Below are 25,826 nucleotides of genomic sequence, written 5' to 3' on the forward strand. Positions count from 1 at the left end.
AATATTATTTAATGAACCCGTGCTAAAAAGAACTAGCAACAAACAGTTGTATTTTCATTAACTAATGTTAACAAAGATGAATAAATTCTGTAGAAAATGTATTGATCATTGTTATTTAATGTTAGTTAATGCATGAACTAATGTTAACTAATGGGCTCTTGTTGTAAAGTGTTACCGAAGCTAAAACTGTAAGAGTGTGTGTCCTGTGAGAGTCAGAGAATATTATAAACTCCAGCTGTGTTTGTATGTTTTTCAGGTTCATCCTTCAGGAAGGATTGTGTAGTATTTGTGCCGGGAAAGGGCAAACCCCAGGTGCCAGTGCTGTGGAAAGGTTTCTTGGGATCTGAAGAGGAATTTATCACGAACAACTCCTCGCATCGCATTCATCAGGAAGTTGAACGCATGAAGTGAGTACTGAATTTAGCTGTGGTTTAGATAAGACAAAGACAGAAAATGAAGTTTGAATGAAGTATCCTTTTTTTTGGGTTAGGGTTAGGTTGGGTTTGAAACTATACAGACTAGATTTATATATTTATTATGAACAATATTTTGATAAAGTTCCTACAAGGAAAAAGAGAAAATACTCAAAATAAACAAGCATCTTTCATTTGTCACTGTAGTCCAGTGAGAGGTGTGTGTGTGTGTGTGTGTGTGTGTGTGTGTGTGTGTGTGTGTGTGTGTGTGTGTGTGTGTGTGTGTGTGTGTGTGTGTGTGTGTGTGTGTGTGTGTAAACCTCACTCCCCTGATCTCAAGAGACTGTGGTCTTTATCCTCCGTGTTTGAGCGCATGCGTACGGATCCGGGTTCAAGTCTCGCTTAGAGCGGACGGTTCGAGCTGGAGGGGCTACATAATGTATTTCAGTAATTGGATAATACAAAAATAGCTGTTACCACAAGATTATTTGATATTTTAAAAATTTTCATACATTTTTCCCAGTCAAAATTATGTCACAGTTATGCATTGTGATATATGCCATTACTTAAATATTAGATTTCAGTCATGCCTGATATAGACATAAAAAATGTATAATATAAATAAAATAAAATATTAAAAAAATGACTAATTGTAAAAAGATAAAAACTTTATTGCCAGCAGTAGAACCATACATATAATTACTCAGTTTTCACAGTTTCTGTGGGGGATTTATTTTAAGAATTAAAATGATTTGGTGAAAGAATATATATATATATAGGTAAATGTTCCTGTTTATTAGTAGGTAATGTTATATTGGTGAGTTATAAGCAATATAATTTTAAGTTGAAAATGTAACTGTGTGTCCTTTCCTCTTAAAGTGTAAGCAGAACGGAGGATGGTTTTGTGTTAGTACGCACACTCTCCGTGTCAGATGTTTGGCAGGAAGATTTCTATCTAAACTTCACCTGTATGGTGTTCAGCAGCCGAGGAACCCTGATCGGACAGTTCTCACTCGTTCCTGCAGGTGTGACTCAAGCATCACACCATCACAGCATCACACTCTCACACCATCACACACTCACACCATCACACACTCACACCATCACACCCTCACAGCATCACACACTCACAGCATCACACCATCACACTCACAGCATCACACACTCACAGCATCACACTCTCACACCATCACACACTCACACCATCACACACTCACACCATCACACCCTCACTCCATCACACCAATACAGCATCACACCATTACACCATCACAGCATCACACACTCACAGCATCACACCATCACACTCACAGCATCACACACTCACAGCATCACACTCTCACACCATCACAGCATCACACTCTCACACCATCACAGCATCACACTCTCACACCATCACACACTCACACCATCACACACTCACAGCATCACACCATTACACCATCACAGCATCACACAATCACAGCATCACACCCTCACAGCATCACACCCTCACAGCATCACACCATCACAGCATCACACCATCACAGCATCACACACTCACAGCATCACACCATCACAGCATCACACCATCACACACTCACAGCATCACACTCTCACACCATCACAGCATCACTCTCACACCATCACAGCATCACACTCTCACACCATCACACACTCACACCATCACACACTCACACCATCACAGCATCACACCATTACACCATCACAGCATCACACACTCACACCATCACACCATCACAGCATCACACCATTACACCATCACAGCATCACACACTCACACCATCACAGCATTACACCATCACAGCATCACACACTCACAGCATCACACTCTCACACCATCACAGCATCACACTCTCACACCATCACAGCATCACACTCTCACACACTCACACCATCACACACTCACACCATCACACCATCACAGCATCACACCATTACACCATCACAGCATCACACAATCACAGCATCACACCATCACACCATCACAGCATCACACAATCACAGCATCACACCATCACAGCATCACACCCTCACAGCATCACACCCTCACAGCATCACACCATCACAGCATCACACCATCACAGCATCACACACTCACAGCATCACACAGTCACAGCATCACACCATCACAGCATCACACCCTCACAGCATCACACCATCACAGCATCACACCATCACTCACTCACAGCATCACAGCATCACACACTCACAACATCACACCATCACAGCATCACACCATCACAGCATCACACCATCACACACTCACAGCATCACACACTCACAGCATCACACCATCACAGCATCACACCATCACACACTCACTGCATCACAGCATCACACACTCACAACATCACAACATCACACCATCACAGCATCACACCATCACACACTCACTGCATCACACACTCACAACATCACACCATCACACACTCACTGCATCACACCATCACACACTCACAGCATCACAGCATCACACCATCACAGCATCACACCATCACACACTCACACACTCACAGCATCACACACTCACAGCATCACACCATCACAGCATCACACCATCACACACTCACTGCATCACAGCATCACACCATCACAGCATCACACACTCACAACATCACAGCATAACACCATCACACCATCACACCATCACACACTCACACACTCACAGCATCACACACTCACAGCATCACACACTCACAGCATCACACACTCACACCATCAAACACTCACTGCATCACACACTCACACACTCACAGCATCACACCATCACACACTCACACCCTCACAGCATCACACACTCACAGCATCACACACTCACAACATCACACCATCACAGCATAACACCATCACACCATCACAGCATCACACCATCACACACTCACAGCATCACACACTCACAGCATCACACCATCACACACTCACTGCATCACAGCATCACACCATCACAGCATCACACCATCACAGCATCACACCATCACAGCATCACACCATCACAGCATCACACACTCACAACATCACACCATCACAGCATCACACCATCACACACTCACACCCTCACAGCATCACACACTCACAGCATCACACACTCACACCATCAAACACTCACTGCATCACACACTCACACACTCACACACTCACAGCATCACACCATCACACACTCACACCCTCACAGCATCACACACTCACAGCATCACACACTCACAGCATCACACACTCACACCATCAAACACTCACTGCATCACACACTCACAGCATCACACACTCACAGCATCACACACTCACAGCATCACACACTCACACCATCAAACACTCACTGCATCACACACTCACAGCATCACAGCATCACACCATCACACCCTCACAGCATCACACACTCACAGCATCACACACTCACAGCATCACACCATCACACACTCACAGCATCACACACTCACAGCATCACACCATCACACACTCACAGCATCACACACTCACAGCATCACACCATCACACACTCACAGCATCACAGCATCACACCATCACACCCTCACACCATCACTGCTTTTTAAGTCAAGTCAAGTCACCTTCATGTATATAACGCTTTTAACAGTATAGATTGTTTCAGAGCAGCTTTACAGTGATAATAGGAGATTACAGTAACAGAGATTGTTTAGGCTTTACAGCAGATCTAGAATAAAGTTTTGATTGATTCACTTCTGTCGCAACGATAATTAGTTATTAACTTAGAGGCCGCTAACACGACACCGTTCTAACAGAAACGTTGTTAAACCAATTTAACACTTTATTGGTCCAAAATCTTGCTGCATCAAATATCATTTTGTTATCGGCTGTTGTTGTTTCACTTTGAGTGTCGACAGACCAGTGACCAGTGATTAGTTAACTGGTTAAATGAGCAATGGGTGTTTCTCCTTTAGTCGGAGTGGCCGAGATTTAGAGGAAGGGAAAACCACCAAACTCACAAGTCTTCACCATATTTGTGGTTTTATTTTGGGAAAATCTATTGGTTTGTCTCAAGTTTTAATGGTTGACTAAATTAAATCACTCAAAAATAATCATTTGAATTATTGAACATATTAAATGAATAATTATACCTCATTTCTGTTGATTCTACATAAAGATACGTGGACTTGAGGTGTTAATATACGTGTAAATATTTGTATTATTAACCACAAACCTAATTTATTTATTTATTTACTTTTTTGAATAACATTTTGAATGCTCCTTTCTCCATTATTTTATTAAGTGGTTTATTTACTTGTTCACTTTTGTAGATACCGGCAACAATTTCATGACACATTTGTCTTGTTTATTTATTAAATAGTTATTTATTATTTACTCTGTGTTTACAGAATGACGTTTTAAAGTTTATATTGCTTTCAAATGATTTTGAAGATTGGCATGTGGAAAATACAATTTCTATAAGCAAGCATATGATCTTCTTTCACTTGTCTATTATAACAGCAACACATAAACAGATTTCCACATCCACAGATCCGAATCTCTTCTTGCTTCTCGGGCTTCTCCTGGGATCGGTGGCGCTGCTTTTCGTGGTGGGAGTTTCTCTGTGCACCGTATTCAAGGTGGAGCTGACCTTGTGGGTCCGGACTGTGTTTCCATTCTTCTACAAAACCACAGGTACTCATATGAACAGGAAATATACTTTCGCACGTTAGCAGTTACTTGGAAATAACGCAATAACATTAACCAGAGTTCACACCTTCCCCTGCTATCACAGCATTACAGGACATGATGAAACTGTGTTTCTGATGTTGTTTCTTCTAGATGGTGATGGTAAGCAGTATGACGCCTACATTGCCTATCCGAGAGTCCTTGATGGCTCGAGTGAAAAGGCTGAGGTGTTTGCGATGAGCACTTTGCCGCAGGTCTTGGAGGGCCGGTACGGTTATAAGCTTTTCATCCTGGGCCGGGACGGTCTACCTGGAGAAGGTAAAGAGTTTGCAATAAAACAAAGCACTGTAATCTAAACCAGCGGTTCTTCTTGTCATCACATTGGAAATCAATACAAACATTAGCTGTATTACAGTAGTCTGGGTTAGGGCTGCATGATTTAGGGAAAAAATCTATTTGGGATTTTTTTATGATAAAAATTGTGAGGTTTGCTCTGGTTGTTAGTAGGGCTGCACAATTTGGCCCAAAATTTTGTGATTTTATATATCAACATGACTAAATAATAATACGTAAAAAAAATTGTTAATATGAAACAAAATTTTAGAATAATAAATGAGTAATCAAGAAAAATAATATAATAATTAATAAGATTGGTGCATGTTACATTGAGGAAAATAAGTATTTGAACACCCTGCTATTTTGCAAGTTCTCCCACTTGGAAATCATGGAGGGGTCTGAAATTGTCATCGCAGGTGCATGTCCACTGTGAGAGACATAATCTAAAAAAAAAAAAGAAATCACAATATATGATTTTTTAACTATTTATTTGTATGATACAGCTGCAAATAAGTATTTGAACACCTGTCTATCAGCTAGAATTCTGACCCTAGTCTGCCTTTAAAATGTCCACCTCCACTCCATTTATTATCCTAAATTAGATGCACCTGTTTGAGGTCGTTAGCTGCATAAAGACACCTGTCCACCCCATACAATCAGTAAGAATCCAACTACTAACATGTCCAAGACCAAAGAGCTGTCCAAGGACACTAGAGGCAAAATTGTACACCTCCACAAAGGCTGGAAAGGGCTACGGGGAAATTGCCAAGCAGCTTGGTGAAAAAAGGTCCACTGTTGGAGCAATCATTAGAAAATGGAAGAAGCTAAACATGACTGTCAGTCTCCCTCGGACTGGGGCTCCATGCAAGATCTCACCTCGTGGGGTCTCAATGATCCTAAGAAAGGTGAGAAATCAGCCCAGAACTACACGGGAGGAGCTGGTCAATGACCTGAAAAGAGCTGGGACCACCGTTTCCAAGGTTACTGTTGGTAATACACTAAGACGTCATGGTTTGAAATCATGCATGGCACGGAAGGTTCCCCTGCTTAAACCAGCACGTCAAGACCCGTCTTATGTTTGCCAATGACCATTTGGATGATCCAGAGGAGTCATGGGAGAAAGTCATGTGGTCAGATGAGACCAAAATAGAACTTTTTGGTCATAATTCCACTAAACGTGTTTGGAGGAAGAAGAATGATGAGTACCATCCCAAGAACACCATTCCTACTGTGAAGCATGGGGGTGGTAGCATCATGCTTTGGGGGTGTTTTTCTGCACATGGGACAGGGCGACTGCACTGTATTAAGGAGAGGATGACCGGGGCCATGTATTGCGAGATTTTGGGGAACAACCTCCTTCCCTCAGTTAGAGCATTGAAGATGGGTCGAGGCTGGGTCTTCCAACATGACAATGACCCGAAGCACACAGCCAGGATAACCAAGGAGTGGCTCTGTAAGAAGCATATCAAGGTTCTGGCGTGGCCTAGCCAGTCTCCAGACCTAAACCCAATAGAGAATCTTTGGAGGGAGCTCAAACTCCGTGTTTCTCAGCGACAGCCCAGAAACCTGACTGATCTAGAGAAGATCTGTGTGGAGGAGTGGGCCAAAATCCCTCCTGCAGTGTGTGCAAACCTGGTGAAAAACTACAGGAAATGTTTGACCTCTGTAATTGCAAACAAAGGCTACTGTACCAAATATTAACATAGTTAATAGTTAAGAAATCATACATTGTGATTTCTGGATTTTTTTTTTTAGATTATGTCTCTCACAGTGGACATGCACCTATGATGACAATTTCAGACCCCTCCATGATTTCTAAGTGGGAGAACTTGCAAAATAGCAGGGTGTTCAAATACTTATTTTACTCACTGTATTTCATGTCCCCTCATTATTTGTGGTGAAAAGCTGTGTAATAAGTCATACATTTTAGGTAGGGATGCACCGATATTAAAATATTGACTGATACCGATAATTATTTATATATTAAAGCCAATAACCAATGTATTAGCTGATAAATCTAAATCCAAATTTTTATATCATTTTTGAGAGCCTGATTACAAAAACACAAGTCTCACCATTAAAAGCCACGTCCCAAACACAATTATAATAATGTTCTCATCATAATGTTATGCAGCTGATATGACGGACTCGCGCTGCACATGTTGCACTGAACTGTATTTTCCTTTTATGAAGTGATTCAATCATATTTCAAGCAATTTAAAACCATCATGTTGAACAGTGCGCATCTGAAGAGTGTCAACTGAAGGAAATAATACATTATTTATCGGCTTTAATATATCGGCCAAATCTTTTTATCGGGCCGATAACGATAACATTCAAAATTAAGATATATCGTCCGACACCGATATGGTGGCCGATATATTGTGCGTCCCTAATGTTAGGTTTAATCCCGATGTTCTGCCTGGCTGATTGTCCTCCTCATGTTTCCAGCGGTGGTGGATGTTGTAGAGGAGGCTCTGACCCGCTGTCGTCGACTTCTTCTCCTCTACACCTCGACGTCTCTCTGCAGTCCCGAGGCGCTGGAGTGGGCTGAGCAGCAGACGGGCCTGTACCGAGGGCTCGTGGAGAACACTGTGAGCATCGTGCTCCTGGAGCTGGAGGAGATCCGAGAGCCCGACCGCCTGCCTCACTCAGTGAGACTCCTCAAGGAGAAACAGGGAGCGTTACAAGCCTGGAAGAGAAGGAAGAGGTCGATGTGCTGCGACTGGAAGATGGAGGAGCGTGTGACCTCTCTCGACCCCTCGGCACGCTTCTGGAGGGAGGTGCGCTACCATATGCCTGTCAGAGGAAAATCCAAAAACAGGAATTGGTTTAGTTTCTAGCTTGAAGTGATGCAGTCAGCAATCTGGAGGTGAAAAGAAGCTTTAGCTTTGCCTTTAACTATAGAGCGCAACAGGGACCGCACCTTTCCACCAGCCTTTGTTCCAGAGGTTTTTTTTTTTTTTTTAGTAAAGAAATATAAACAGATAAGCCAAACATGCCAGCTCCCACATGAATCTCAATATTTCAGTCTGTTCTCTTTATTTTTGGAGGCAAACCACTCATCCCTTGATGCATTTTGAATATATATGTGTATATTTGTTTTATGGAGGTACATTTTTTCGATTTTTACTTCTAGAGCCCAATTGTTCCTCTGATTACAACCTAAAACAATTTTCAGTTGGGGTACAAATCTCGCAAAATGAGGAGGATGAAGAGGCTGCAAGTACTAATAATGTGGATAGATGCTGTAATGAAAACGGTACAGAGAAACGTAAGGGTCCGAGAGCGTTGCCAGCTGGGGTGGGAAAAATGTGTGTTCTTTGCAGAAAATGAACGGTTCTGCAACTTTCGGGTGCGAAGGCAAACATTTTGGTATATTTGTGATGTACTTCGCACTCGACTGTATCGCAAAACCACACAGCTCTCAGTTCCGGAGAGAGGAGGGGAATAATGACAGTGTGACGTCCACCTGTGAATGCAGACACACGATGGCTGGATTGCGTTTACATTACACTGAAATCTGATCACAATATGTCCTCGACTACCTCTGAACCTGGACACGCTGATCGGAGAACATTCCAATCAGAAGCGCGTTTACACTGGTCTTTTCAATGTGTATGTGGACAACATCCGGATACAGGTCGCATGTTAATGCCAAGTGTAAATGCAGCCTAAGATGAAGAGAACTTGAGCTCTTGCACACCAGTCATTCTGTGGACACAAAATAGAAAGCTGTAAATACTATGTCAGATGTGAAATAAAAAAATAATAATACAGAAATGATGTAAATAAAAACCAAAAGATTTTATGAATTTTTTCACATTTGTGCTCTTGTGTTTATAATGCAACATTGGATTCACACACAATCTGTTGTGCAGTGATATATTTCTTGCTTAATGTGTTTTATTTTTTATGATTTTTACTCCAAATATGTTTACATGGGAGAGGGAAGTCTGGGCATCCCTGCTTAGACTGCTGCCCCCGCGACCCGGCCCCGGATAAGCGGAAGATGATGGATGGATGGATGGATGGATGTTTACATGTTTAATGTACAATATGAATTGCGTATTTACTATGAATATTCAATTCAATTCACATTTATTTGTATAGCACTTTTCATTACACATTGTTTCAAAGCAGCTTTACAGAAAATGCATGAATCCACATTGCATTTTAGAGTGATCTGTTATCAGAGGAAACTAAGTTATGTATTTCAGAAATGTACATGTACAAAATCACAGTTAGCTAAAAATGTATTAACTTAATGTAATAATTTAAATTAGAAACAATGAGCTCATTGAAGAAATTAATACTTGTTTGTTAACAATTCATGACATTTATAAAAATGTAGCAATGTGAAGAGACAGAGATTAAGTTCCCCTATGATGCTTTTTGAGATCTCACCTTTCATATAGTGAGTAATAAAGCTGTTTGTGAATGTAAAAGATCTGCAAAGTTTCAAAGATCAGAGTGCAGATAACTGAAGTTATTGAGGACTTATAATGGCTGCCGTGTACTCGTGTCCGTTCAGTCCACAGGACCGTAGGGTGTCCCGTTTGTCATGTTAGTGTGATAATCGCCCTCGATGTGCACTTCTTCTGAGCCATGAGCTCCACAGCGACTGCGACCCGACAGGCATTACGTCACAGAGTGTGAAGATCACGAGGGCTTAGGGTCCGTTTGGGACAGAGCCATTCCCTCCCGAAAGACACAAGCGATTCTGAACTGAAACGAGTCGTCAGTAATTCCAGACTAATGTAAATTCCAGTAATGCCTTCATTGGCCTTCATGCTGCCCGCGAACAATAATGCCATCGTAACTGTTCGTATCACAGGAGGTGCGTCCCGATTCGAAGGCTGTGCTCGAAGGGCGATTGCGCGACGAAGGCTGTCCCAGTACGAAGGGGCCATCAAATGCTCACTCTGTTCCTCGGGCCCTGAAGGGCACAGATGGACCCTGGGTTAGGGTTAGGGTTAGACCTGCCCGACCCCAGAATTCACTGCGCCGCTGATGACAGGATGACAGGAAACGGTGGGTGATTCTCTGGCTCTGATTTAATTTACTCAAATATCTATCTAAAACAAGTCTTTCTTTCTTAAAAATGTCTTAATATGTCTTAATATTTTTCTAAAGTGTTTCCTTTTTCTCTTGTCTTAGGACAATTATGGAGAAAATGGTCCTGCTGGGGATCGTCACTTCCTTGTGGTAAAAAATAAAAGGGGGAGACCTTAAAAAAACAAAGCAAGCAAGTTAATTGACACATCTATGCTGAAATGTATTGTGTTGTTGTTGTTGTTGTTGACAGGAGCCGGAGAAACATAGACCGAGAGGATGAGCGGATCGAGAGAATCGGAGACGGAGAGGAGAGAGATGATGGACAGACTCAGTTTTCTCTTCTTGTGAGATTGGTAGAGAAATAACATTTATGTATTAAAATTCAAACAATTTTTCTCTCTCTCTCTCTCTCTCTCTCTCTCTCTCTCTCTATATATATATATATATATATATATATATATATATATATATATATATATATATATATATATATATATATATATTTTAAATGTGACCTATAATTTGTAAATGAAACAAATAAATTTCTGTACATTTGTTTATTTTTGTAATGTAAGTTAAAAAGGAAACAAAGTTGTTATATACATTATTAAGTGTGCTTGCTGAAAGCAGCACACTTATTGTTCTTCTTAAGTTTTCTTATTCTTATTCTTATTATTCCCGGGAGATAAATTTTGGCCAGCTCCTGCGCCTAGGCCCTTTGAGACAGAGACACCGTTCCAACTTTAAAACTTCCGGTCAGTACCGGTGTAAGTTGCTCGCGAAGATGACATCACGAGTCCATGTCGTTCATCCGCCATAGTGGATTGAACAGAAAGCGAAACTGGTCACAGGTCACAAATTTGGTCCGAACTTCACGAAACTGGACGTACATGATCCTTGGACCAAGCCTCACAAAAGTTACTAGAAGGATTTTTGATTTTCGGAAGCGTTTGCCCGTCACAGCCAAACAAAATCGGCGGCGTAGTCGCCAAACAGGAAGTCGTCCACATCTCAGGAACTCTGTCACGTATCGAAACCAAACTTTGTACATGAACTCGGGACTCCAATGTGAGGATGCACAAGATCTGAATTATTTTTTTTTTTTTTATGTTAATGCATTTAGACAGTAGGTGGCACTGTTGTATTACATTTCACAGAGCTGCCAAGTCAGTGAATAGACTGCATTCGTTTTTCGTAGGTTTGTCTTAATAAATGCAGGGCCTGAATTTCGTTTTTTAAACTGGGAGGGAATTCCACCGCTTACATGGGTCACATGGGGGGGATCTAAAGATTATGGGGGGGGAGAATAACTTTTGATGCATCGGCCTAATTTAATCATCTTCATTTATTAATATCTACAGATTTGTATGCATGAATTGTGCATTTCCAGTTCTCAAAACAGTTAATAACAAAACAAAACAAAACTTTATACAAAATACATCATGCTCTTCTTCGCTAACCGAACAATTCATTGTCTGTGGCTGTGTTTGTGCACGCGGGAAATATGCTGCGCATAACAATAGAAAACAAGGAGAAATGCGCAGTCACATGCTCAAACAATCAACAACGTCGATCTAGATGTGTAAAAACAAGTGGAAAGCGCGAGCGCGCCGCTGTCTCCTTTCCACAAGCACTTGCTCTCCCGTGGCGTCTGTCGTTCCTATGCAACCATGAACTGCGCTCTCCATGATGACAAGGAAGTATCAGCAAAAGATTAATTGATTTCTAGCCTTTGCATTTAGCTTTACTACTAGATATATTTATGGAGATGAAAAATAATAAGGCGCCCTGTCAGCTATGATCAGCTGTTCGGCCGAGCATTCAATGTTGTTACGCTGCAAGCTGATTAGTTGGTTCGTTCCTGCCGCGCTCTATCACTCGCACACCATAAAGAGCAAAATGGTTTTTAATGTTTCAATTTCGTGATTAAAATGACATAATTTGGAAGCAGATAATTTCTTCACAAACAGCTCATTATGACTCAATGTTAGAATGCTGCACCTACACTCGATAGTGTGAATAAGATCAGCGCAACGCAGACCACTGCATTGACAGCGTGAAACATATGATCTGTCTACGGCCAGGGCTCAGCGGAAGACAGAGAATGCCGGTCCAGCGCTGATTGAGGAATTAAATGCGAAAATAAAAGACAGTTTGTCATCTTTTTTCTCACATCTGTGAATTTATTTTTTAATCATTTGCTCTGAGATGAAGCGAATATATTTGTGCGGGAATTTCTCACACTATAAAAGCTAACCTTGCGGGAATGGTTTAAATTATGCGCAATCCCCACATTCCTGCACCGAAATTCAAGCCCTGAAATGGCAGCGGGTTGCGATTGCATCGCGTTTTTCATTTAATTACAATATGAGGACTGACGGTAGGCTATAAAAATCAGCGTTTCTGTGTAGGTGATGACAACCATCTTGACAGCAGCAATCAAAGCATCGCTAATTACGGTAGACCTTAATTTGAGATAGTAAATTTGTTCCTAATCAAAGGGAACACTCAACCACAGAACAGCTGGGTGAGTTTTGTATTGGCTTATTGGATACAGTAAATGAAGACTGTCAACTTCTTTTCAATACTATTTCATCACCCAAAACACTCCCACTCTCTGCTGTATATTCATAACCAAATATTTCAAAACCAACAACCAAGCCACATAAACAATGCCATTGGCACTAGTCTACATTGCAGACATGTCTCTTAATGCACATAACTTTTCACCTTTTTGCACAATCTTGAAAAAAGTACTATTGTTGAAATTCTCAGATCAAGCAAACTTCAACGCACCCTTATCCACTACCTGCTCACGTTAGTGAACTGCACCCGAGCAAGCACACTTCACAGTTCCTCTGGAAATGCATTCTAGTTCACATTTTGTTATTTGTAAAGTAATTTCTGTACATTGTTTATTTGTTATGTAACTTGGAATGTGTAAATAAAAGAGAAGTAATTGTTCTGTACATTGTTTATTTTTGTAATGCAAGTTATAATTTTTACATGAAACAGATTCTTCAATACATTTATTTTTTGTCACATAAATACAATTTTGTAAATGAAATTACATTGTTCTATACATTACTCAAAGTACTTTTTACAAGTATTTACAACATAAAAACAACATAAAAATGTAAATTAACAGTACATAAAACAGAAGTTTCTAACATATTTCCACTGTTCACTGCGTTTATAACATATTTGTGTTTCTAACATATTTCCACTGTTCACTGCGTTTATAACATATTTACACTGTTCACTGCGTTTATAACATATTTCGGTCAACACTGTATTGGCTGCCTATTAAACATTGTATACATTTTAAAATATTGCTGATTACTTACAAAGCACTAAATGGTTTAGCTCCGCAGTGCTTGAGCAACCTCTTAACGCACTATAGTCCTTCACGTCTATTGCGATCTCAAAATTCCGTCCAGTTGATAATACCTAGAATATCAAAATCGACTGCTGGCGGTAGATCTTTCTCCTATTTAGCACCAAAACTTTGGAACAGTCTTCCTGACATTGTCCGGGAAGCAGACACACTCTGTCAGTTCAAATCTAGACTAAAAACACATCTCTTTGGCCTAGCATTCACATAACACATTATGGACTTATATAATTCAATGTTAGGCTGCATAGATTAGGTCAGCCGGAACCAGGAACACTTCCCATAAATCCTGATGTACTTCATAAGAAGAATGGCATCTACGCTAATATTAGTCTCTCTGTTTATCCCGAGGTTTACAGCAGTTCGCCGGATCCAGGCCGTATCCAGATCTGATGAAGGACCTGCATCCAGGCGTGCAGGATTTTGTTGTGCAGACCTGGGCAACCCTGAGATTCAGATATGCTAATGAGTGTTTGGTTTCCGACCAGTCACAGCAAACTGAGCCATCTGACCAATCAGAGCAGAGCAGCTCTCAGAGAGGCGGGGTTTACAGAGGCTGAATCCTTGATCAAGTCAAGTCATCTTCATTTATATAGCGCTTTTAACAATGTAGTTTGTTTCAAAGCAGCTTTACAGAGATAAGCATATAATTTAAGGTAACAGAGATTGTTTTGGCTTTATAGCGGTTCTTTAATAAGGTTATTTTCCAGCTAAAGTTAGTTTTGATTGATTCGCTTCCGTCGCAACGATCATTTGTTATTAAATTAGGGGCCGCTAAGATGACACCATTCTCTCTACATAGAATTTAAACGCGAACCTGTGATAAACGCTGATGGCGCTCACATGCGCATTAAGAATTGGTTCTATAGTTATGTGCGTTTGAATATACACTCACCTAAAGGATTATTAGGAACACCATACTAATACTGTGTTTGACCCCCTTTCGCCTTCAGAACTGCCTTAATTCTACGTGGCATTGATTCAACAAGGTGCTGAAAGCATTCTTTAGAAATGTTGGCCCATATTGATAGGATAGCATCTTGCAGTTGATGGAGATTTGTGGGATGCACATCCAGGGCACGAAGCTCCCGTTCCACCACATCCCAAAGATGCTCTATTGGGTTGAGCTCTGGTGACTGTGGGGGCCATTTTAGTACAGTGAACTCATTGTCATGATCAAGAAACCAATCTGAAATGATTCGAGCTTTGTGACATGGTGCATTATCCTGCTGGAAGTAGCCATCAGAGGATGGGTACATGGTGGTCATAAAGGGATGGACATGGTCAGAAACAATGCTCAGGTAGGCCGTGGCATTTAAACGATGCCCAATTGGCACTAAGGGGCCTAAAGTGTGCCAAGAAAACATCCCCCACACCATTACACCACTACCACCAGCCTGCACAGTGGTAACAAGGCATGATGGATCCATGTTCTCATTCTGTTTACGCCAAATTCTGACTCTACCATCTGAATGTCTCAACAGAAATCGAGACTCATCAGACCAGGCAACATTTTTCCAGTCTTCAACTGTCCAATTTTGGTGAGCTCGTGCAAACTGTAGCCTCTTTTTCCTATTTGTAGTGGAGATGAGTGGTACCCGGTGGGGTCTTCTGCTGTTGTAGCCCATCTGCCTCAAGGTTGTGCGTGTTGTGGCTTCACAAATGCTTTGCTGCATACCTCGTTTGTAACGAGTGGTTATTTCAGTCAAAGTTGCTCTTCTATCAGCTTGAATCAGTCGGCCCGTTCTCCTCTGACCTCTAGCATCAACAAGGCATTTTCGCCCACAGGACTGCCGCATACTGGATGTTTTTCCCTTTTCACACCATTCTTTGTAAACCCTAGAAATGGTTGTGCGTGAAAATCCCAGTAACTGAGCAGATTGTGAAATACTCAGACCGGCCCGTCTGGCACCAACAACCATGCCACGCTCAAAATTGCTTAAATCACCTTTCTTTCCCATTCTGACATTCAGTTTGGAGTTCAGGAGATTGTCTTGACCAGGACCACACCCCTAAATGCATTGAAGCAACTGCCATGTGATTGGTTGATTAGATAATTGCATTAATGAGAAATTGAACAGGTGTTCCTAATAATCCTTTAGGTGAGTGTTTGTGCGCAGGTTTGGAATTCCCTACAGACAAAGCCTAAATAAATTACTGGTCTTTCCTTATAAATTTTGATACAGAAAATGTATAATCCTTGATCTAAGCGTTTCAGACACTGAGAGGAAAGAGCTGATGCTGCAGTGGAGATTATGAAAAGGTTAATGTGTTTTTTGACCTTGGATTCATGTAAGCCTGCTGTAGGAAACTCCAAAACAGCATTAGCAAAAATAGCATAATAGGGGCACTTTAATGTTAAAATACCTCCTCTCAGTAAGTAATCCTTTGGTAGTTTGACTTTCTGAAAAGTGTAACACTGTGGCACTTCTTAAAACATTGCTCTGTTTGTTTGAGCATCCTGACTATCTGTTCGTCCCAACCAATAGCAGACGAAACCCGTTTAAGGACAGACATTGGTTAGCCCTTCTTCACTTTGGCTGCTAGAAGTACAGAAATGACATGAGAAGATTTTCAGAAAAGGCAACGACCACAAAGAGTGACCCAGATTCTGTTCCACGGGTTTCCGTTCAATGCTGCCAGTTTCTGTGACATTCGGACTTCATTCAGATCAGACACTCATGCTCATTTTAAAAATAAAGTGAAATTAAACATCTGTGCTCATCTGTATAATTAGAGGCGGCTTTATTCTTTAACTCACTTAAAAAAGTGAGTAGGTTTAATTTTGGGCATATAATTGAAATATTCCACTCAAATCAAAAGAGAAAAATGATTTCAAATTCACCACGTTCACTTCATTATGATTTAAAGAAAACTGAAATGATTTCCATTATGCGTAATAGAGAATACATAAAAGTGCAATAGCAATTCTGCACTGAAACTGACGGTTATTGGCAGGTGTTTGTGTTACTGAAGCGTTGGGAAGCGTTTCCCTCCACGATCGTGTTAAACCGCATATTCAGCAGAAAAAGTGTTTCGTGGTCTGTGTGTGTGACTGTGTGTGTGGCAGTCTGGAAGAGATTCCGAGAAGCGCGCTGTTTCTGAGCTCTTACTGTCTGATCAGCTGCTTGAGGTAAGACTCACTAACCCTTCACTCAGTAAGAAAACTGTATGTCTATACTTTTGTGTATCTGTGTTATTATAGTCTAAATATCGACTTTAAACTTTGTCCCACACACGCATATTTCTTCGGGGAAATCCCTCATTCTTCCTGCAATCATCCCTGACGCACGAACATCACACGGAAAACCCGAGACTGAGCATCATTTTGAAGTTTTAATTCCTATTGATCGTTTATGATAGTTTTATAACCTATCTAACCTAATTAAATAGTTAAACTTGCACATAGAATATCGCGTTCATAACTGAAATGCAGGGCTTTTGTTATGTTTCTCAGGAGAAAACGGGAAATATGACAGCTACATGCTTTGTAATTGAGTTTCGTAATGGATGAAGTTTCTGTCAGACAGTGTTTTAAAGCCTGTAATGAAGATTGTGTTTGTCTCTGTTTTCTGTTGTTAATGCAGGCGCTGCTGTTAGAACCGGTAAAACCACCTTAAAACCCGAGATGAGCTTTTCCACAGTTTATTTTCAATGGATTTTACTATCCACCCTTTGGTTTGCAGGTAAGAGTCTCTATTTTCAGTGAATTCAATGGTTCGATTTATGATCATGTTTCTCCATGATGAAAGTTTGGACTTCAAGTTCGAGTTTGTTTCTGTTGCGTTCGCTGTTGTTCAAACAACGGGAAAGAATGAATAATATCTATGCATTGATTAGATATTAGCTATTGCATTATTTACCATAGTTTGTGATGATGTTGAAGTTTCAGTTCTAGGCGTTAACTATGTAGAATTTTGCCCAATTCATACGTTCAGTGTCTTTTACATGCTGACCTTAAAACGCGTTCTGTGTTCTCCTCAGCTGAACTGAAATCAGCCCCTTTTACTTTCAGTTCGTCTCAGAAGCCAAGTTCAGACTTCGCTAATAGTCGCTCAAGAATATAAGTAAAAGAGGCACTCAAAATAAGTAGGCCTACACATGAACACATTTGTTTTGCTTAACCAAATTAATAAAATAATAATAATTATACAACAGCTTAAATAAGACATGCTCAACAATGCGCAATGATATTATTTTAAATAGTGGCACTTAAAAATTAGAACCATGTAATTTTTTAATTAAATTATTATTTTTCATATTTCTGAGAATTAGTATGGGCTGCTAGTGGTGCTTGAGATATAAAATGGTTGGGCATACACAAAATCCCTTTAATATAACCTTTAATGTGCATATACCTTAAGCTACACTATGGGACAAACTCCGTAACAACACTGTTTCATACAGAACACTGTTTCATATATAACAACACTGTTTCATACGGAACATTGTTTCATACGGAACATTGTTTCATACGGAACATTGTTTCATACAGAACACTGTTTCATACAGAACAACACTGTTTCATATAGAACAGTTTCATATAGAAGAACACTGTTTCATACAGAACACTGTTTCATACAGAACAACACTGTTTCATATAGAACAGTTTCATATAGAAGAACACTGTTTCATATAGAACACTGTTTCATACAGAACAACACTGTTTCATATAGAACACTGTTTCATACAGAACAACACTGTTTCATATAGAACACTGTTTCATACAGAACACTGTTTCATACAGAACAACACTGTTTCATATAGATCAGTTTCATATAGAAGAACACTGTTTCATATAGAACAACACTGTTTCATATAGAACACTGTTTCATATAGAACAACACTGTTTCATATAGAACAACACTGTTTCATATAGAACAACACTGTTTCATATAGAACACTGTTTCATATAGAACAACACTGTTTCATATAGAAGAACACTGTTTCATATAGAACACTTTTTCATATAGAACACTGTTTCATACAGAACAACACTGTTTCATATAGAACACTGTTTCATATAGAACAACACTGTTTCATATAGAAGAACACTGTTTCATATAGAACAACACTGTTTCATATAGAACAACACTGTTTCATATAGAACAACACTGTTTCATATAGAACACTGTTTCATATAGAACAACACTGTTTCATATAGAACAACACTGTTTCATATAGAACACTGTTTCATATAGAACAACACTGTTTCATATAGAACAACACTGTTTCATATAGAACAACACTGTTTCATATAGAACACTGTTTCATACAGAACAACACTGTTTCATATAGAACAACACTGTTTCATACAGAATAACACTGTTTCATACAGAACAACACTGTTTCATATATAACACTTTCATATAGAACACTGTTTCATATAGAACACTGTTTCATACAGAACACTGTTTCATATAGAACAACACTGTTTCATATAGAACACTTTCATATAGAACACTGTTTCATATAGAACACTGTTTCATACAGAACACTGTTTCATATAGAACAACACTGTTTCATATAGAACAACACTGTTTCATATAGAACACTGTTTCATACAGAACAACACTGTTTCATATAGAACACTGTTTCATACAGAACAACACTGTTTCATACAGAACAACACTGTTTCATATAGAACACTGTTTCATACAGAACAACACTGTTTCATACAGAACAACACTGTTTCATACAGAACAACACTGTTTCATACAGAACAACACTGTTTCATATAGAACACTGTTTCATACAGAACAACACTGTTTCATATAGAACACTGTTTCATACAGAACAACACTGTTTCATACGGAACATTGTTTCATACGGAACATTGTTTCATATAGAACACTGTTTCATACAGAACAACACTGTTTCATATAGAACACTTTCATATAGAACACTGTTTCATATAGAACACTGTTTCATACAGAACACTGTTTCATACAGAACAACACTGTTTCATATAGAACAGTTTCATATAGAAGAACACTGTTTCATATAGAACACTGTTTCATACAGAACACTGTTTCATATAGAACAACACTGTTTCATATAGAACAACACTGTTTCATACAGAACAACACTGTTTCATATAGAACACTGTTTCATACAGAACAACACTGTTTCATACAGAACAACACTGTTTCATATAGAACACTGTTTCATACAGAACAACACTGTTTCATACAGAACAACAGTTTCATACAGAACAACACTGTTTCATATAGAACACTGTTTCATACAGAACAACACTGTTTCATATAGAACACTGTTTCATACAGAACAACACTGTTTCATATAGAACACTGTTTCATACAGAACAACACTGTTTCATACGGAACATTGTTTCATACAGAACAACACTGTTTCATATAGAACACTGTTTCATATAGAACACTGTTTCATATAGAACACTGTTTCATATAGAACACTGTTTCATACAGAACAACACTGTTTCAAATAGAACACTGTTTCATACGGAACATTGTTTCATACAGAACACTGTTTCATACAGAACACTGTTTCATACAGAACAACACTGTTTCATATAGAACACTGTTTCATAAAGAACAACACTGTTTCATACGGAACATTGTTTCATACAGAACACTGTTTCATACAGAACAACACTGTTTCATATAGAACACTGTTTCATACAGAACAACACTGTTTCATACAGAACAACACTGTTTCATACAGAACAACACTGTTTCATACAGAACAACACTGTTTCATACGGAACATTGTTTCATACAGAACAACACTGTTTCATATAGAACACTGTTTCATACAGAACAACATTGTTTCATACAGAACACTGTTTCATACAGAACAACACTGTTTCATACGGAACATTGTTTCATACAGAACAACACTGTTTCATATAGAACACTGTTTCATACAGAACAACACTGTTTCATACAGAACAACAGTTTCATACAGAACAACACTGTTTCATATAGAACACTGTTTCATACAGAACAACACTGTTTCATATAGAACACTGTTTCATATAGAACAACACTGTTTCATACAGAACAACACTGTTTCATATAGAACAACACTGTTTCATATAGAACACTGTTTCATACAGAACAACACTGTTTCATACAGAACAACACTGTTTCATATATAACACTGTTTCATACAGAACAACACTGTTTCATACAGAACAACACTGTTTCATATAGAACACTGTTTCATACAGAATAACACTGTTTCATACAGAACAACACTTTCATATAGAACAACACTGTTTCATACAGAACACTGTTTCATACAGAACAACACTGTTTCATACAGAACAACACTGTTTCATATATAACAACACTGTTTCATACAGAACAACACTGTTTCATACAGAACACTGTTTCATATATAACAACACTGTTTCATATATAACAACACTGTTTCATACAGAACACTGTTTCATACAGAACAACACTGTTTCATACAGAACAACACTGTTTCATATAGAACACTGTTTCATACAGAATAACACTGTTTCATACAGAACAACACTGTTTCATATAGAACAACACTGTTTCATACAGAACACTGTTTCATACAGAACAACACTGTTTCATACAGAACAACACTGTTTCATATATAACAACACTGTTTCATACAGAACACTGTTTCATATAGAACACTTTCATACAGAACAACACTGTTTCATACAGAACAACACTGTTTCATACAGAACAACACTGTTTCATACAGAATAACACTGTTTCATACAGAACAACACTGTTTCATACAGAACAACACTGTTTCATACAGAACACTGTTTCATATAGAACACTTTCATACAGAACAACACTGTTTCATATAGAACAACACTGTTTCATACAGAACAACACTGTTTCATACAGAACAACACTGTTTCATATATAACAACACTGTTTCATATAGAACACTTCCATACAGAACAACACTGTTTCATACAGAACAACACTGTTTCATACAGAATAACACTGTTTCATACAGAACAACACTGTTTCATATAGAACAACACTGTTTCATACAGAACACTGTTTCATATAGAACACTTTCATACAGAGCAACACTGTTTCATACAGAATAACACTGTTTCATACAGAACAACACTGTTTCATATAGAACAACACTGTTTCATACAGAACAACACTGTTTCATATAGAACAACACTGTTTCATACAGAACAACACTGTTTCATACAGAACAACACTGTTTCATATATAACAACACTGTTTCATACAGAACAACACTGTTTCATACAGAACACTGTTTCATATATAACAACACTGTTTCATATATAACAACACTGTTTCATACAGAACACTGTTTCATACAGAACAACACTGTTTCATACAGAACAACACTGTTTCATATAGAACACTGTTTCATACAGAATAACACTGTTTCATACAGAACAACACTGTTTCATATAGAACAACACTGTTTCATACAGAACACTGTTTCATACAGAACAACACTGTTTCATATAGAACAACACTGTTTCATATAGAACAACACTGTTTCATACAGAACAACACTGTTTCATATATAACAACACTGTTTCATACAGAACACTGTTTCATATAGAACACTTTCATACAGAACAACACTGTTTCATACAGAACAACACTGTTTCATACAGAATAACACTGTTTCATACAGAACAACACTGTTTCATACAGAACAACACTGTTTCATACAGAACACTGTTTCATATAGAACACTTTCATACAGAACAACACTGTTTCATACAGAACACTGTTTCATACAGAACAACACTGTTTCATACAGAACAACACTGTTTCATATAGAACAACACTGTTTCATACAGAACAACACTGTTTCATACAGAATAACACTGTTTCATATATAACAACACTGTTTCATACAGAACACTGTTTCATATAGAACACTTTCATACAGAAAAACACTGTTTCATACAGAACAACACTGTTTCATACAGAACAACACTGTTTCATATAGAACAACACTGTTTCATACAGAACAACACTGTTTCATACAGAACAACACTGTTTCATATATAACAACCCTGTTTCATACAGAACAACACTGTTTCATATATAACAACACTGTTTCATACAGAACACTGTTTCATACAGAACAACACTGTTTCATATATAACAACACTGTTTCATACAGAGCAACACTGTTTCATATATAACAACACTGTTTCATACAGAACACTGTTTCATATATAACAACACTGTTTTATATATAACAACACTGTTTCATACAGAACACTGTTTCATACAGAACAACACTGTTTCACGGGGTGGTGATGGCGCAGTGGATAAGACACATGCCTTTGGTGTGAGAGACCCAGGTTCGAATCCACTGTGAGACACCAATGTGTCCCTGAGCAAGACACTTAACCCCTAGTTGCTCCAGAGGCGTGCAACCTCTGACATGTATAGCAATTGTAAGTCGCTTTGGATAAAAGCGTCAGCTAAATGAATAAATGTAAATGTAAATGTAAATGTTTCATACAGAACAACACTGTTTCATATAGAACACTGTTTCATACAGAATAACACTGTTTCATACAGAACAACACTGTTTCATATAGAACAACACTGTTTCATACAGAACAACACTGTTTCATACAAGAACAACACTGTTTCATATAGAACAACACTGTTTCATACAGAACAACACTGTTTCATATATAACAACACTGTTTCATACAGAACACTGTTTCATATAGAACACTTTCATACAGAACAACACTGTTTCATACAGAACAACACTGTTTCATACAGAACAACACTGTTTCATACAGAACAACACTGTTTCATACAGAACAACACTGTTTCATATAGAACAACACTGTTTCATACAGAACAACACTGTTTCATATAGAACAACACTGTTTCATACAGAACAACACTGTTTCATACAGAACAACACTGTTTCATATATAACAACACTGTTTCATACAGAACAACACTGTTTCATACAGAACACTGTTTCATATATAACAACACTGTTTCATACAGAACACTGTTTCATACAGAACAACACTGTTTCATACAGAACAACACTGTTTCATATAGAACACTGTTTCATACAGAATAACACTGTTTCATACAGAACAACACTGTTTCATATAGAACAACACTGTTTCATACAGAACACTGTTTCATACAGAACAACACTGTTTCATATAGAACAACACTGTTTCATATAGAACAACACTGTTTCATACAGAACAACACTGTTTCATATAGAACAACACTGTTTCATACAGAACACTGTTTCATATAGAACACTTTCATACAGAACAACACTGTTTCATATAGAACAACACTGTTTCATACAGAACAACACTGTTTCATATATAACAACACTGTTTCATATAGAACACTGTTTCATATAGAACACTTCCATACAGAACAACACTGTTTCATACAGAACAACACTGTTTCATACAGAATAACACTGTTTCATACAGAACAACACTGTTTCATATAGAACAACACTGTTTCATACAGAACACTGTTTCATACAGAACAACACTGTTTCATACAGAACAACACTGTTTCATACAGAACAACACTGTTTCATATAGAACAACACTGTTTCATACAGAACAACACTGTTTCATATATAACAACACTGTTTCATATAGAACACTTCCATACAGAACAACACTGTTTCATACAGAACAACACTGTTTCATACAGAATAACACTGTTTCATACAGAACAACACTGTTTCATATAGAACAACACTGTTTCATACAGAACACTGTTTCATATAGAACACTTTCATACAGAGCAACACTGTTTCATACAGAATAACACTGTTTCATACAGAACAACACTGTTTCATATAGAACAACACTGTTTCATACAGAACAACACTGTTTCATATAGAACAACACTGTTTCATACAGAACAACACTGTTTCATACAGAACAACACTGTTTCATATATAACAACACTGTTTCATACAGAACAACACTGTTTCATACAGAACACTGTTTCATATATAACAACACTGTTTCATATATAACAACACTGTTTCATACAGAACACTGTTTCATACAGAACAACACTGTTTCATACAGAACAACACTGTTTCATATATAACAACACTGTTTCATATAGAACACTTCCATACAGAACAACACTGTTTCATACAGAACAACACTGTTTCATACAGAATAACACTGTTTCATACAGAACAACACTGTTTCATATAGAACAACACTGTATCATACAGAACACTGTTTCATATAGAACACTTTCATACAGAGCAACACTGTTTCATACAGAATAACACTGTTTCATACAGAACAACACTGTTTCATATAGAACAACACTGTTTCATACAGAACAACACTGTTTCATATAGAACAACACTGTTTCATACAGAACAACACTGTTTCATACAGAACAACACTGTTTCATATATAACAACACTGTTTCATACAGAACAACACTGTTTCATACAGAACACTGTTTCATATATAACAACACTGTTTCATATATAACAACACTGTTTCATACAGAACACTGTTTCATACAGAACAACACTGTTTCATACAGAACAACACTGTTTCATATAGAACACTGTTTCATACAGAATAACACTGTTTCATACAGAACAACACTGTTTCATATAGAACAACACTGTTTCATACAGAACACTGTTTCATACAGAACAACACTGTTTCATATAGAACAACACTGTTTCATATAGAACAACACTGTTTCATACAGAACAACACTGTTTCATATATAACAACACTGTTTCATACAGAACACTGTTTCATATAGAACACTTTCATACAGAACAACACTGTTTCATACAGAACAACACTGTTTCATACAGAATAACACTGTTTCATACAGAACAACACTGTTTCATACAGAACAACACTGTTTCATACAGAACACTGTTTCATATAGAACACTTTCATACAGAACAACACTGTTTCATACAGAACACTGTTTCATACAGAA

General features: G+C 38.3%; 2 protein-coding genes and 1 long non-coding RNA gene across 3 annotated transcripts in view; all 3 read left to right on the forward strand.

The window, feature by feature from the left end:
* The window catches only part of LOC311088721 (interleukin-1 receptor type 1), a 35,107-nt gene extending 25,911 nt beyond the window's left edge, over positions 1 to 9,196 (forward strand). Inside the window, exons 7-11 of the mRNA XM_084123004.1 lie at positions 257 to 407; positions 1,293 to 1,438; positions 4,908 to 5,051; positions 5,199 to 5,363; positions 7,833 to 9,196. Coding sequence (XP_083979130.1) covers positions 257 to 407; positions 1,293 to 1,438; positions 4,908 to 5,051; positions 5,199 to 5,363; positions 7,833 to 8,224 — 998 coding nt within the window. The 3' untranslated portion in view covers positions 8,225 to 9,196. The remainder of the gene's footprint in view (positions 1 to 256; positions 408 to 1,292; positions 1,439 to 4,907; positions 5,052 to 5,198; positions 5,364 to 7,832) is intronic.
* Positions 9,197 to 10,294: 1,098 nt separating this feature from the next.
* Positions 10,295 to 10,814, forward strand: LOC311088722. Its single transcript, XR_014607551.1, has 3 exons — positions 10,295 to 10,415; positions 10,542 to 10,589; positions 10,690 to 10,814. It is a non-coding gene; the product is annotated as an uncharacterized lncRNA (long non-coding RNA).
* Positions 10,815 to 16,863: 6,049 nt separating this feature from the next.
* Positions 16,864 to 25,826, forward strand: part of il1rl2 (interleukin 1 receptor-like 2) — a 40,910-nt gene continuing 31,947 nt past the window's right edge. The window contains exons 1-2 of the mRNA XM_084122090.1: positions 16,864 to 16,966; positions 17,421 to 17,519. Coding sequence (XP_083978216.1) covers positions 17,462 to 17,519 — 58 coding nt within the window. The 5' untranslated portion in view covers positions 16,864 to 16,966; positions 17,421 to 17,461. The remainder of the gene's footprint in view (positions 16,967 to 17,420; positions 17,520 to 25,826) is intronic.

The sequence above is a fragment of the Abramis brama genome, assembly GCF_963993115.1.
Source record: "Abramis brama genome assembly, chromosome: 8".
Taxonomy (NCBI): domain Eukaryota; kingdom Metazoa; phylum Chordata; class Actinopteri; order Cypriniformes; family Leuciscidae; genus Abramis; species Abramis brama.